The sequence below is a fragment of the Mesoplodon bidens genome (assembly GCF_964165515.1).
Source record: "Mesoplodon bidens genome assembly, chromosome: 10".
NCBI lineage: Eukaryota > Metazoa > Chordata > Mammalia > Artiodactyla > Ziphiidae > Mesoplodon > Mesoplodon bidens.
The window spans coordinates 25,611,547-25,627,520 of NC_138172.1; the positions used below are offsets into that span (position 1 = coordinate 25,611,547).

Here is a 15,974-nt window from a genome sequence, read left to right on the forward strand (position 1 = left end):
CCAATCCCAGCTCCCTTAGTAACCATGTGACCTTGATCAAATATTGATAGTTAAACCTCTCTACAAATCAGTTTCCTTTTCTGTAAAATGTGGATAGTAATAGCACACTATTCATTGGGTCAAATAAAATTAATAAAAAAATAATTTTAAATTAAATGAAATCAAGTAAAATTAAATAAAATTAAATGAAATAAAGCATCGAATGCATTTAACACACCAGCTGGAGCATTGTGAATGCTAAAAATGTCTTGTTAAGTATTTTTTAGTAAGTGCTCAATGAATAGTTGTTATACCACCCCTGCTATGAGCAAACGTGCCTTAACCTTTGAATGAAAAAAAAAGTTTTCTGTTTACACGGTGAAATAAACTGGATTTTATCAAGTCATGGTGGGGTGGGGAATAAACACTAGCTCCTTTGCACCAGAGAGAAACAAACAAGGAAGATTTGAAGATTTTGCTTGTATTAGGTTTGTTGATGGAGGTATTACACTGACTCTGTAACTGGGATTTGGAAACCTGGGCAGTCATTCCTTTAAGAAAATAGACTCTTAAGGATTTATTACTATTAAGCTCAACCAAGACAGTTGGAGTTTACCCGTCTTACATTTCCCATCTGGCAATTATTGAGGGGGCCAAATTTTTAAAAGAAAAAGGAAATCAAACATGAGAAATTACTGGTATGGACTTCACAGACTTTTATTCCAGCTTTTGTTTTTATATGAAGCAAGTCTACATACTTCTTTCTGACTCCCTTGTTTTTGTAACTCAAGGTGAACTAGTGAAGGGAATTCCTCCCTAAATGCCAAATTAATCATATACATCAATTTTGTGATTCGGAATAGTCATCCAGAGGACAGCCCCTGTGAGCTTGTTACCCAATGGATAATTATCTTACTGAGAAAGGCATGTGGGTCATAGAACTGATGTTTCTGGATTGAGAAATGCTTCCTGTCATTTTTTTCCCCACTTCCTCTCTCTAAGCCAAGAATGGCAAATATGTGTTAATGCCGCTGCTGAGTTCCCTCCCAGACCCAAGAGGATGTTGGCACTCCATCACAGCCTTTTCTCGGGCAGAACCTGGATTAGTTTAAGAATACTTTTGTGCCCAGATTTTCAGGAAGCTGGTACCAATCAATTGTAATTGGCATGAAGCATGAAACTATTTGCCATCTCTGGGTTAAGCCAACTGGATTGGCGTGCCTCTCGTTTCCATGCTTGCAGTTTTTCTTAATGGGTTTTATTGTGCACGAACTTTGCACGCCTCTATAACGGTATACTTGCAGGGTTTTAGCATCTGTCAGCCTGACGCGAAGAAGAAGAGATGCCAAGACCCACCCTGAGCCTCTCATTAGGAAGCTTTTGACTTCAAGTTTTGACAGTTGACTGACTCTTTATGTGCACAGTGTTATCATAACCTGCCAAGTTCTTGACTCTATAAACTGGCCTTCAACAGCTTATTAGGAATTCCAACTACTGTATTCTAGCACCAACTACAGCACATGCAGAGCCTCTGCAATTCCAAAAAGTACAGCTAAACCAAATAGTGGCCCAATTCACTTTTTTTTTTTTTTTTTTTTACATTAAAGGCACTTTGTATTCAGTTGGATCAGAAGTATATTTTATTCTACTCCCTACCTTTAATCCTCTAGTAGGTTTTGTTCTGCTCACCAGGACTCAGGTTCTTATGCATAATGCAGTCGTCAGTTGAATTTTTTCTCTAAGATGCGTTCTCAATGCAATTATAACAGCTGTATCCCTTAGTGTTTATTCACTTCTTTATATCATTATCTCCTTGGCCTTAGGTTCAACATGCCTCATGATGACAACAATAAGTGCAAAGAAGAAGGAGTCAAGAGCCCCCAGCATGTCATGGCCCCAACACTGAACTTCTACACCAACCCCTGGATGTGGTCAAAGTGTAGTCGAAAATACATCACTGAATTTTTAGAGTAAGAGTTGAACTTTCTTTGAGCACAGCCTTCATGCTATTATCTGGCCTCCATGCAGTGAACTAATTGTGGGAAAGAAAATGTAGAGTCAAGCATTCCTTTTGAGTTGTTATTTTTGTTGACATTCCTGGGAGGAGGGAAAAGAAAAATACTCTCTGACATCTGTGTAGTTCATGTCCTCACCAGAATTTAGAAGATTACAGACTGAGCTCAAGAAAAAGGTTGGGATCTTAAAGAGAATATGTACATGTTGCTTCATTCTTGGTAAAGCTGTGAAATCTGTGCAGGTCTTGGGAAAGGGACCATGAATATGATGACATAAGGAAGGCCACAAATATTTATGTGCTTCTAACTTAGTAATTTGGTGTTGGAAAGGGGTGGGGAAGTGAGACGCCCCCAAAGAACGTTACATGGGTGGACGAAAATTGCACAGACCTCCATATTGTCGAATTGAGAACATTCTCTCTCTGTCTCTTGCTTTCTCTATCTCCTTGACTCTTTCTCCTTCTCTCTTTTCTTGTTTTTTTTTTAAGCTTCCCACCAGGCTGCTCAAGGATCCAGTTACATTATACAAAATCCTTGTGTCACAGATTTATTGCTCATCTCTCCCAGATGTACAAAAGGTTAAGTGATTGTCCCAAGGTCACTGGGTGTATATTTCCCCAGCCACAGGGAAGAGGGGGTTTTGTTAATCAGAACTCACCGGGTGTGAATTTTCCAGAAGAAGTGTTTGCAGAAACATGGAAGAACTGGCAGGTTGCTGGGGGTTGTGTGTGTGTGTGTGTGTGTGTGTGTGTGTGTGTGTGTGTGTGTGTGTGTGTGTGTGTGTGTGTGTGTGTGTGTGTGTGTGTGTGTGTGTGTGTGTGTGTGTGTGTGTGTGTGTGTGTGTGTGTGTGTGTGTGTGTGTGTGTGTGTGTGTGTGTGTGTGTGTGTGTGTGTGTGTGGTTTTTTTTAACCAGGTGATTTAAAGTGTTTCTTATTGTAACACTAAGCAAATCAGCAAATATTTACTAAACACTTGTTGTTATGGACAGGGCCCCATGCTTGGGTGAAAAAGGCACTAATTTTACCCCTAAGACACTTTACCCTATTGGAGAAGACGTCGAAAAATAAATAGGTAATTGCCCCGAAAGGTGGTAAATTCTGGAACAGGTACATATTTCCTCCTGGTTATGTTGTATGCACAGCCGGTGCTTCCACAAACAAGTATGCACCGAAAACAGAACTTCAGCTTCTGGACTCAAGTTTGGATGAAATGAATAAAACAAATACAAAAAAGGAACCATCTTCTGCACCATTAAAATGACAGAATGGCCTTCACTGTCATCTGGAGCCTTTGACAGTCATATCTTATCCACTGCCCTCACCATCTTTGTTTTTCTGCTTTCCACAGCACTGGTTACGGCGAGTGTCTGCTTAACGAACCTGAATCCAGACCCTATCCTTTGCCTTTCCAACTGCCAGGCCTCCTTTACAACGTGAATAAACAATGTGAATTGATTTTTGGACCAGGTTCTCAGGTGTGCCCGTATATGGTAAGTATCTGGGGGCCGTTTCTACCCTCATAAATGGATTCTGGACTTTTTTTTATTCATAGTTTTCCATTGGATTCTCACTCTTAACATAAACCACTCATTGAGTGGTCCATTGACTATAGTGATGATGGGGATAAACAGTAATAGTGCTCGGTGTTGCATGTGGGCCTTACCTGAACTTTCTCATTTCACTCTCAGCCCAAAAGGGAGATGCCATTACCATTTTCATTTTATAAGTGGTAAGTGAGGCTCAGAGCAGACAAGGTTACAAAGCTCGTAATGACAGAGCTCAGCCCTTTTCCCTCCTTGTCTCCTTTCCTTCCCACTGCCTTGTCCAGATGACTTTTATTTTAGGTGCTCTTCTAGATTCAGTAATTTGTGAGACAGACCTGTTTCCCTGTTTTAGCTTGTCGAAGCTGTGTCCTGTGACCACCTGGGGCTTGAAACGGTTTCTGGTGGTAGCTCAGCTGGCAAGTGTGTGACACTTTGATGTATGTGTCATGGACATTTGGACCAGCGATTTGATCCAGTGGTTATCCGGAGGCATATCAGCAGAACTGTGCTTCTCTGGGATGCCCCATTCTATTCTTTTGGGTATTTGTTTGTTTATTTTGCTGGGAGTGGTTCAGAGATAGCATGGTAAATTGGCAGGTACAGTGATTCCATGGAGATAACAAAACATTTTCTGTAAAATGTATCTATGATTATATTCGTTTCTCTGTTACTCTTGATGGCAAACATGCAGAGTAATGCACATGCCCAAGAATGGAAAGGTTAAGCAAACTGTAGTATCTCCATTTAATGCGATATTATACAAAAATTGAAAAGTAACTCTACAAGGGAACATGCTCTAGCTATAGTTTTAAATTAAAATAACAAGATAAACAATTATTTTACAGAGTATGTTCTCAATGTAAAAGGGGGAAAAAAGCTTCAGGAAAGACTGGATCATTTAAAGCTTTTTTTCTATTAAAAAATAGTAGCTTCTGAATTTTTCTACTATGAATATTGTTTATTTTCATCATCAGGAGAAAAATTATCTTTAAAAACTATGCCTGAAATAGAGCTAAATATGTCAACTTGGATAACTCAAAAAACAGAGTGTGTAGAGGGGAAAAACAGGAAGTTGTAGGACGTATCCGTATATCCTGAAATCTCGAACAGCATTGTTTGTTTAAAGCTGAAATGCTGTATATCATGGATAGATATTTATACATTGGTAGTAAAAGCAATGGGAATGATGAGATGGTGCGCATCACTAGGACAGTGGTTACCTGTGGGAAGAAGGGGAAGGGATTGGGATTGAGAATGAGTGTGTATGGCATTCAGCTGAGCCTGTGAAGTCTTCTTTCTTTGTTTGGGTGGTGACCACATGGGTATCCATTATGTTATTGTTCATACTTTTTGCATACCTGAAATATTTCATGATATTTTGTCCCTTCTTTCCTCTGACAACCCCTGAAAGCCCTAGAAAAGAGTCATAATATGATCATGATAACATATGCTTAGTAGGAAAAAAACACCCGTTTTAACATCAAGCCAAATGTTAACTCTAATCACAACGTAACTCAAAACGCACTCTCCAATCACAGCTCATTGCAAACCTAAACTCACATCACATATTTCCAGTGTGATACTTTGCTCTTTGCCAGCCTCAGTTTCCTTATCTGTAATATGGGGAGATGTTACTATGACCAGATGACATCTCGTATGTTTCTGTTGCATAGTAGTTCCCCTTTGACACCCCCGCAAGTCCTCCCAGGCATAGAAATGTGTGTCCTGGGCTGCTCTCTGTATCCGTTGGAATATTTTATCATTTATCATACCAAGAAAAAAATCCTTTTCTAACCTATGCTCTACATCATTGGCAAAAGGTTAGTTGAAAGCAACCATTGCCTTGCTTGATATCCTCTAATCACATTGTCACTGAATTTTCATTCAACTGAATTGCGCAGATGCAGTGCAGACGGCTCTGGTGCAATAATGTGGATGGAGCGCACAAAGGCTGCCGGACTCAGCACACGCCCTGGGCTGATGGGACCGAGTGTGAGCCTGGAAAGGCAAGTAACGCCCCGATCCGTCCTTCTGTCTTGGGGCAGACATGGGCAAGATTTGGGCTGTAGGCTCAGTCACCGTTGTTAAGAACATAAGTTAATGTAGCATATATCAGCATGCATAATACTTTTTTGAGGCAGGAGGTTCAACTTTCCTGTTGAAAGTTGTGCAGACTTACCTTATAGCATAATACTGACACGAGGGACATAGCTATCATTATTGCCTCGATTTTAAGACATACTTTTCCTCATTTTAATGTTTTTTAAATCCCAATGTGCTTTTCAATTTATGGGTACATTTAATGTGAGGTAACATTTCTTTTCTCTCTCTCTCTCTCTTTCTCTCTCTTCCTCTTTCTTTTGGGGTGGCAGTGGAAGGCCATTATTAAGTTGGTGGAACATCTTAAAATTACGGAAATACGGGAAGACTTGCTGTGCTCACTACTTGGATAAAAGGCTTTTCCCAGCCTGTTTTGACCCCTTTAAGGCACTGTGATGTCACCTGAGATACATCCAAATCCACATTCTGAGTTGGTTGTAATGGCTCCTACTTATTGGTTAATAGCCAAACAAAATCTGCTGCTTGTACAACCCAATGATAACAATGTCCCAGCAACTAGGAATATGATCAATGCAAACTTTGCACCTGGTGTCCATCTAAGAAAAAACAAAAAGGTAGTATGTTAAGGCTTTGGTTACAAAAAGTTGTAGATATAAACCTGATTTTTTTAATCCATACAAAAAATGGTGTTCAGTCACTTACCTATGATGTAATCCCTGTACTATATCTGAGTCTCATGTTATCCTTACATAAGTTTTTTCCTTTCTTCTCTCATTGTCCACTTTACTCACTTTTAATATTTTGTTCTCATCTCATTTTCTGTGCTTCTTCTTTACCTTGTGGAATCAGTGGCCCCCAGAGTGTTTCAATGGAAACATGGGGTCCTCAGAGATGAGGAACTTAACCGTCCCTTCCCCAGTTTTTTTTTTTTTTTTAGTTTCTGCTTTATAATAAAGTGAATCAGTTATACATATACATCTGTCCCCATATCCCTTCCCTCTTGCGTCTCCCTCCCTCCCACCCTCCCTATCCCACCCCTCCAGGTGGTCACAAAGCACCAAGCTGATCTCCCTGTGCTATGCGGCTGCTTCCCACTATCTATCTACCTTAGGTTTCGTAGTGTATATATGTCCATGCCTCTCTCTCGCTTTGTCACAGCTTACTCTTCCCCCTCCCCATATCCTCAAGTCCATTCTCAAGTAGGTCTGTGTCTTTATTCCTGTTTTACCCCTAGGTTCTTCATGACATTTTTTTTCTTAAATTCCATGTATATGTGTTAGCATATGGTATTTGTCTTTCTCTTTCTGACTTACTTCACTCTGTATGACAGTCTCTAGGTCTATCCACCTCATTACAAATGGCTCAATTTCGTTTCTTTTTATGGCTGAATAATATTCCATTGTATATATGTGCCACATCTTCTTTATCCATTCATCTGATGATGGACACTTAGGTTGTTTCCATCTCCGGGCTATTGTGAATAGAGCTGCAATGAACATTTTGGTACATGTCTCTTTTTGAATTATGGTTCTTTCAGGGTATATGCCTAGTAGTGGGATTGCTGGGTCATATGGTAGTTCTATTTGTAGTTTTTTAAGGAACCTCCATACTGTTCTCCATAGTGGCTGTACCAATTCACATTCCCACCAGCAGTGCAAGAGTGTTCCCTTTTCTCCACACCCTCTCCAGCATTTATCGTTTCTAGATTTTTTGATGATGGCCCTTCCCCAGTTTTATAGATAGGAAACAGAAAAGAGCAGTGACTTGCCCAAGGTCATTCAGCTCATTCAGGGCAGAGTCCTCACACACCCTACCCACTCCCTTCCCAATTCTCTCCTTTGCTTTCTTTGTCTGAAGGGGCTGCAGGGTCCACAGGAGTGGCCATAACTCAAGCTCACTGAGCTCTTTAAGTTTCCGTGGTCAAATAGGAGAACTAGTGGCTTATCCAGTCATTTCTCAGAGTGGTTTTTCTATTTTTTAAACTTTATTAGGGTGGTTTTATAAAATTATAATGAAGATGATTTTTCATTTGATTTAGCTTGGTTACTCCATCAGCTCTGGTCTCACTTCTCGATGGCTAGGACCTTAGCAATTGAGAATACTGCTTTCTCCAGGAGCCGCCTAAGAAAACAGCCTAAGGACATAGGCATAACAGTTTCTGCACCGCACCTTTCATTAGCTTAAGAAGAAATATATCTCTTTGGCCATAGTGAACCTTTCACATTTTGCAAAACATTTAACTCAAAGTTCTGATGGCCAGAGGATCATAGGTTTGAGTGGGGATATGGTTCTCAGGTTTCCATGGCAGCCATCAAGCATTCACTCTTTCTTCCTAAATGACAATGTGGCCTCAGAGTCCTTCTAAACACAGTGACCCCTATAGCTGCTCTCAGTTGGTGAGAGATGACAATAGACATGGTATCTAGTTGACAACTTGGCTAGTTGGCTTGAGTTGGAGCCAGCCAACTATATATTTAAATGGAGTCTGTCTGAGCTCAAAAAAATCACTGATATTATGTCATGGTTCTTAGTCAATCTGATGCACCCACCTACTATGTCTCTTTCTGACACATGTTACTGCTGGAAAAACCATAACAAAGTAGAGCTTTCAATTGTATGATGAAATGAATTGTATTTAGTAAAATAGTCATGTACAGGCTACCATGCTCCATGTAGTACTATGGTGTCCCAGTCAATCGTGGAGCACAGAACCTGGGAAGGTGTCTGTTGTGTCTTCTTCTAGTCTTCTGTTTTTGTAACAGAAACAGAAAATAAGAGATTGCACAGTAATCTTATACCTGACAAATGGGGAAACTGGGGAGATCTTGCAGAAAACATTTCCCTTGTATGCTTTTGTTCAGCAAAAGCAAGAGACATCAAGGCATTCCAAAAGGCAGATTCAGAACACCTTCAGAGAAGCAGCTATGTGGAGAACATGATGGGTTCATTTTTAGTTTGTTTTAGAAAAGCGGCTAAGTCTAGCAACTTATATTAAAGATGTGGATGTTCATTTGTTTATTCCCCAGAAGAACATTTATGCATTTTACAAATAAGATGGTGAATATGTTGGCATAGACGTTCTTTGTGTTTTTCCATTTCGCTTTTGTTCTCATAGAATTGGCAGTAAAACCTTATCCTTTTCTCTAGCAAATTCTGTATCCCTTTGCTGCTGGGTTTTTTTTTTTTTTTTTTTCTTTCTCTTCTCTCTGCCCTGCTCCCTCAGCAGTGATCTGTCTTGGGTTGCTGACACAATGTTATTTTGATGAATGACTCTCTCATGTCCTTTTATTTTCTCCATTCTCTTCTTAAGTCCATTAACATTTTCATTTTAACCCTGTTTGTAAATCTGAGATCTGAAACTCTTGTGTTTTAAGCCTCCTTGGGACAAAATTGACCTCCAGATCGTTCTTCCAATCTCAAAAAGAGCATTTATGTAAAATATCATTTAAATGGTTCTGAACACTTTTAGGAAAGGCTGACTATATATTTTGGCTCTGGCTCCAGTAGCCGCTAATGGTTTGTTATGATGTAATGGCTTTTCCAGTACATAATTATTGTTTGTTCAATTTCCTGGTAAAATAGACTATCTTGATACATATTCACCAAACAGTCCCCATGTCCAGCCTCTGTCACCTCAGGTTCTTCCCCTCTTCCTCTGAGGTTCTCCCTCCCCTGTGAACCCCTGCCAGTGGTCGTGTCAGTAAGAAATATTTAATTTGCAGATGAATTTTTATTTAGGTTTTCTGTTAAAAAGGGACCCTATGAGGACATTTGAATCCAGTGCTGAATGGCAACACTCTTCTTAACCTATGCCCTTATTCTGCTCTGGTTTATGGTAATGCTTAATGAGAATTATGGTCACTTTGAAGATTATTCTTGTGTGGAGGTAGAGTCTATAGAATAGAGAGGCCAACAGATTGAAGACTGAAGTGACATGAGGAAAAAAATGTATTTACAGACAAATTTCATTATGAAAGTCCATGACTAGTCATAGGAACGTTCTCCTTAGTGTGTAGAATTTATAAAATGTGTACCTGGCATCAAGATTTGATGGCTGAATTTGGGCATCAGCTGTGACCTCAATTGTATATTAGTTAGGAATTTTGTTCAGGTCAGACCAAATTGTAGTAGTGTAAGCAAGTTGGCTCTTTATCTGACACACACAAAAAAAACTAGTCAGAGGTAGGCAGGCCATGGAGCTATTATGGTAGGTCTACAAAATCATCAGAGACCCAGGTTCCTAATTGCTTTCTGCTCTACTATCATATGCAAATGGCCATCGTCTTTAAAGTCACAAAATTGCTGCTATAGCTCCAGCCATCAACTCTGAGTCTTGGGCAGAATGAAGCCAAAGGGCAAGGAACAAAGGGGCAAAAGGACCTTCCCAGGAATCTGACCCAGTGAATTCTGCTGACATCTCTTTGACCATTCCTATCTATACAAGAATCCAGGGAAATATAGATTCTATTAATAAGGATGAAGGAGAGAATGGATATTGGGTAAACACATTGGAGTGTCAGCCTTACCTAACCATCTCATTAATCTTGCTTTTAAATTTCAGTCTTTATTTAGATGTCAACAGTTGTTCCCATTTGCTCACAGTTGAGAGGCAGCATGTGTCACAGCTAAGAGTATGCACTCTGGAGCCAGATTGTCTGTGTTTCAGTATCAGCTCAGCCCCTTACCAGATGTTTGACATCCACCTCCCTGTGCCTCCATTTTCTTTTCTGTAGAAATGGGGGTAATAGTAGTACCTATTTCATAGTATGCTGTGAGGATTAAGTAAGTTAATACATACATAGCGCTTAGAACAATGCCTGGCAAATGTTAAGTGCTATGTAAATATTTGCTTTTATTATTACAAACCTTGTTCATGTTGGGTCTCCTATGTGCTTAGCTGTGTACTAGGTGCTTTCCATACATTGTCTTATGTTATACTCAAAACAACTTTGGCAGGTAGGTCCCCATTTTTCAGCTATGGAAATAGAGTTCAGTGACTCACCGAGGTCACAGTTAGTTTGTAGAATGGCCATCCCACACCACCAGACTGTTTGCCTGCTAAGCTTTGTCCCCTTAAGACCTGCTCTGTCCGATATGGCAGCTACTAGCTACCCATGACTGGTGAGCATTTGGAATGTCAGTCTGAACTGAAATGCGCTAAAATGAAAATACACACCAGGTGTTAAAAATCTAGCATGGAGAAGAAAGTGTGGGAAAAAATCTTATTTATAATTTTATGTTGATTACATGGAGACATAGTAATGTCTTAGACATTTTGAGCTAAATAAAATATATTAAAATTACCTTCAGTGTTCTTTTTACTTGTTTTAATGTGGCTGCTAGAATTTTTTAAATTACATATGTGGCGCATGTTACACTCTTATTGGATAGTGGCGCTCTAGACCAAGCTGCCTCTCATTGATTTTATGTGCATATATTCCAAGGAATGTTCAAGACCGCTGTAAAGACAACTATAAAATGATTTCAGGGAGTGATGTGGTCACCTCTGCCCTCATTTCTTGGGTGCAGAGTTGCCCAGGATTCTTTGGATGCCGAACCTTTTAAGCCTCAGCCAAACAGCCTAGGAAAAGGGATGTGTCCTCAGATACTCAGGAGGATAATTACAAGGGAGAAGGCAGGGCAGAATAGAGAAAGCCTAACTGCACTCTTTAAAATAATTGTTCGCCAGACCTTTGCTGGGACTGGCCATTGACTGAGGCTTCACCAGCCTCTTATCTGTTCCCTTTCCCCACACGCTCCCCCCCACCGCCTGGCCTCCAGGCTACTCTGCTTCTGAACTGCGTGCCCGGGCCCTCCCTGTGGATAAATCACAGTGGCCACCACCAGCTCCGCTTCAGAGATCTGAGCGAGCGGCAGGGCGTCACCCTCCTGCTGCCACTGCCGCCCCTCTTCCTTTGTCCATTGCTCATTGACCTCGGCTTTGTGTCAGGGCCTCACACCCCAACAATGGCAGAGGATTGAAATGGGCTTCTCCACTCACTTGTCCTGCTGAGGAGTTTTACTTTGTTTTGCTTTAAGCATCATGGCCTTCTTCCTGCTCTAGGCTGTAGAATCAGAAACCATTAGTAACCAAAAAGCAGTAAAGTTTAGGGCTCTCTGTAATGTGTCCATTTTTGCTTTAGTCTCATCCTGTGTTCTCTGCTAGAGGGAGTTTATAGGAATCACGTAACCAGCTTTTTTTCCCCTCTCCCATTTAATTAAAATTGGTTTTCAAATCTGTGAGGAGCAGTAAAGCATTGTATTTTACCAGGCTCACAGCATCTCTAGGCCTTGTTAATGGAGATGCACTATGCAAATCCAATAACTCATTTCGGCCCTGTCTACAACCAGTAGACAGCCCATTTGCACGCCTCATTTTTCCAAGTAGACTAATTGAGCGCTTCTAGGCTGGCCATGGGACCTACCCTAACAGCCTGGAGCCAGCCACTCATTGGGCAGTTTTATTCAAGCCAGTGGTAAATGAAGACACCGCCTAAAACCACTAAGCCCGGGATTAAACTCCCTACCATTTCCATGACTCACGTAGATGATGCAATTGTAGCATTTCAAACCAGTGCATGGAAAACAATGAAAGTATGGTATGTTTAAAAGGACAGCGGGTCCTACAATATCTCAAGCACCGAGCTCTCCCTCACTGTTCCCCTTATTAAATACAGCACTGCAAGTTTGGATTTTGTGTTCCCAAAGAAATGGAGGTCCCCGTGACTGATGGATCCTGGGGAAGTTGGAGTCACTTTGGAACCTGCTCAAGAACATGTGGAGGGGGTATCAAAACAGCTGTTCGAGAGTGCAACAGACCAGAGTAAGTCCTAGAACTCGTCACTCTTATTATCGGGGTAGCAGGGGTGAAAAAATTCCTAAAGGGAATAATTTAGCTGGAGGCAAGTAAAGAGCTCTTTCCAAATTAGACAGTGGGTGGACATCTAGAGCTGCCCAGACCAATGTTATCTAAGCTCTATCTCTCTGTATTATTATTTTTCTCCTGTGACTCTTTATTATTAAAAGTTTTGTTTCTTAAATGGTAGATGCTTTGTGTTGGTTGGTCAACAATTTTGACAGGTATACTCACTGCCAGCCCCCCCGCCCAGAGCTTGGAATAGCACACTAATAAAGTGAACAAGGGGATTTTCATGAGGAAACAAAGAAATCAGACATTTCCTTCCAGATTGTAGATAAATATATCCTTTCCAGTTAGCTACTGAAATGCTGAAAAGGGCACACAGACCCCCAAGGCGGCATGAGTGGAACCCCAAGGGACCTGGAGCCCTAAGTCAGGATTTACTTTTGAATCAAAAGTAAAGTAGGGGGGCTTCCCTGGTGGCGCAGTGGTTGAGAGTCCGCCTGCCGATGCAGGGGACACGGGTTCGTGCCCCGGTCCGGGAAGATCCCACATGCTGCGGAGCGGCTGGGCCCGTGAGCCATGGCCGCTGAGCCTGCGCGTCCGGAGCCTGTGCTCCGCAGTGGGAGAGGCCACAACAGTGAGAGGCCCACGTACTGCAAAAAAAAAAAGTAAAGTAAACTGCTTTTCAGGATAATTCTCAGAATGTGACCATGAGTGTCTCTACCGGTAGAACCTTGTTGAAACTTACATTCTCAAATAAAGCCCACAGGCTTCTTTCCCAGCATCTTATCACGATAGACGTGTGTTTGGGGAGAGGCTATTTATAAGTGGATTTAAAAAGTTGCTATCTTCATTATAAGTAATGACATCAAATTTTGTGTGGATGTAAGATGCATAAAGTTTAAAGGGATAGAAAATAATACATGATATTATTGCCATTGAACCTATGTAGCCCAAGAGGTCTTCCCAGATTCGTTTTTAGATGTGCAAACTCACAACCATTTTTAAGAACCAGCTGCATTGGGGTTTTGTAAAAGGGTTTGGCTCAGCAGTACTCATTTATTTTTAACAGCCTACATTAAGGATAGCAGACTGGATTGTAGAGAGAAGCAAGCAGGTAGAGGAGCAAAGCAGGCTTGTGCAGTAGACTAGGTTGTACTGTAGAGTACTGCAGACCAAGGGTGGGGTGCTTCCAATGTTTTATAAGAATATGAATTGTGTATACCAAAAAGGACATAGCTTTAGCCTGCTGTTGCAAGCCCTGGTCTAAATAAATAATCTGTATAGTCCAAATCACAGATGGTGATCCATTTATTTTAATTTATTTTTGTTCACAGTCCAACATTATTTCATATCCATGTAATATTAATCTCTAAGGACAAGTAAAGAGCTATAAGACATAGGCTCTGGTCTGTAAAAGTAACACTGTAGCTATGGATATAAACTAATACACGTTAGGTTAGATTTTTCCATAGTGTCTATACTTAGTATTAGTTTTTAAAATAATAATATAAATATAGTAGATGCTTTCAAAAAATTCAGATACAAAAGTATATCATATAAAAACTTAGTGCCATTATTATTCTTACCCCCAATACTCCCCCACAAGAAATAACCACTAAAAAATCATTTGTTGTGTGTTATTTCAAACTTTTAAAAGAGATTATAGATGTAATATGTATTATATGAAATAAATATTACAAAATATAAAATAAGGGTCATCCTATATATATTGTTCCACAGCTTGCTTGTTAAAATCAATTATCTATCCTAGCTGCTTGTACGGTTGAAGTTTCAAAATAAAACATTTTAAGCTAGCAACAGATATGAATTTTTTTAAAACTTAAAAACTCCTGGGTGGCTACATTGAACCAAATCGTGATTATTATAGTGAGCTATTATTATCATGATAGTGTGGATATTGCAAATAGTAAGTACTTTTAACATTTTGACTCAAGAATATTCCATTCAAAAGAAGTGGGGGGTTGCTTTTTGTTTTTTTAAATAGTCTTAGAATAATTCTAAAAGTAGTGTGGCAAGTGGAAAGAGATAAATCACTCCATAATTGGAATGGAGCAGACAAAGGAAATCACCCAGTGTAAAGATCTCAGCAGGAAAAGATCTTGAGCTTCAAAGTGAAGCAAAGATCCTCTCATTCAGAAGTTAGGAACCGATCATTAAAGACTTCAATTAGAGGTCCTTGTCCTGGCTGTTTGCTATGGGAGGTTTTAAAATAATACAATCCACCTAGTTGAGTGTCAGCACTGACATCATTTCATTAAAACTCCTCCAAGTTATTTGCACTTCGGGATGTCCCTGGGAACCAAGGAAGGAGTCTGCCTCTTAAAACCAAGGTTACGATGGCACTGGGGGAGTCAATTAGACAAGGGAAAGGGACACTGAAAAGGGAAAGTCAGGTCCAAATCAGTTAAAGAGCTTGTTCAGAGAAATTCGCAGAACAAATGGTTCATTATGTAGAATGTAGAAGTGGTTGCTGTCCTGATTCTCAGGAAGTTTCAGAGAATGCAGCCCCTCCCAGCCCCCCCATTGCTGGTAAAATGCTTTTCTCAGTTTGCGGAGCCCTTAGAATATAATGAAGATCTCCATTTTCAGAATCCAAGGTATACCTTTATTGAGAACACTGAGTTCTCATGTTTTCACTGTATTCATGTGATTCAAAAATGTATTTATTTAGCATCTGGATACTTTAAGCTATATTTTTAGGTTTTTTATTTTCCTTGAAAGCATGCAGGCTAAAAAAGAGAAGCAGCCTTGCCATGTGCATGGGATCATGCTGTACTTGATGAGCAAGCTTTAGAAAGCATATCCTTTCTAGTTTCATATCCCAAACAAGTTGTTGGTCCCAACTGGCTCACCATCATGAGAATGGAGCCCTAATGTTTTATCTTTAAATGCTTTATTTTTTTAAAGCCATTTTTGACTGATGCCCTACATATAAGATAAGCATATGTTCTGGTTTGTAAGGATGGTCCCAGTTTACATCTGTTGTCCTGGAGAAGTTATTGATAGCTCCCCTTTCAATTCTCAAAGTGTGCTGAATTAAACAATTATATGGTCACCTGATCTATAAGAAACATGTAATAGAATAAAATTTAAAATCAGAATGACCAAAAACATAACTTGGAGTACCAAACAAGACAAAGTGTTGGAAATAGAAGATTCATTACCAGGCCGTTGGCCCATATACTTGTTTTGTGCTCTAAATTTGGCTCTGAGCTTCCTGGTGGCTGGAACAAAATGGTTTATAGAATTGTTATAGTCCATCAAACTAAAAAATCACACGAGTTCTTTAGGAAAGGCAAATATTTCCTTCTTTTCGTGCTTCTCTTTTGCTTTTAAATTAGGAGATAGGTTAAATTAAAGAATAATAATAAACTCATAGATTTGAGAAAAGACAGGATTTGTGAACTAAATATTTACCATTTAGGCTTTGAGCATAGCAACTGCTTATGAAATCTTCCATAAAAGAGAATAAACATATGTTTGTTTCGT

General features: G+C 40.0%; 1 protein-coding gene across 3 annotated transcripts in view; it reads left to right on the plus strand.

Annotated features, from left to right (window-relative positions):
- The window catches only part of ADAMTS9 (ADAM metallopeptidase with thrombospondin type 1 motif 9), a 172,246-nt gene that overhangs the window by 35,433 nt on the left and 120,839 nt on the right, over positions 1 to 15,974 (plus strand). For all 3 annotated transcript variants that reach the window (XM_081246304.1, XM_081246305.1, XM_081246306.1), the window contains exons 9-12: positions 1,803 to 1,949; positions 3,343 to 3,484; positions 5,440 to 5,544; positions 12,277 to 12,422. In XM_081246304.1, the coding sequence (XP_081102430.1) occupies positions 1,803 to 1,949; positions 3,343 to 3,484; positions 5,440 to 5,544; positions 12,277 to 12,422 (540 nt within the window). The remainder of the gene's footprint in view (positions 1 to 1,802; positions 1,950 to 3,342; positions 3,485 to 5,439; positions 5,545 to 12,276; positions 12,423 to 15,974) is intronic.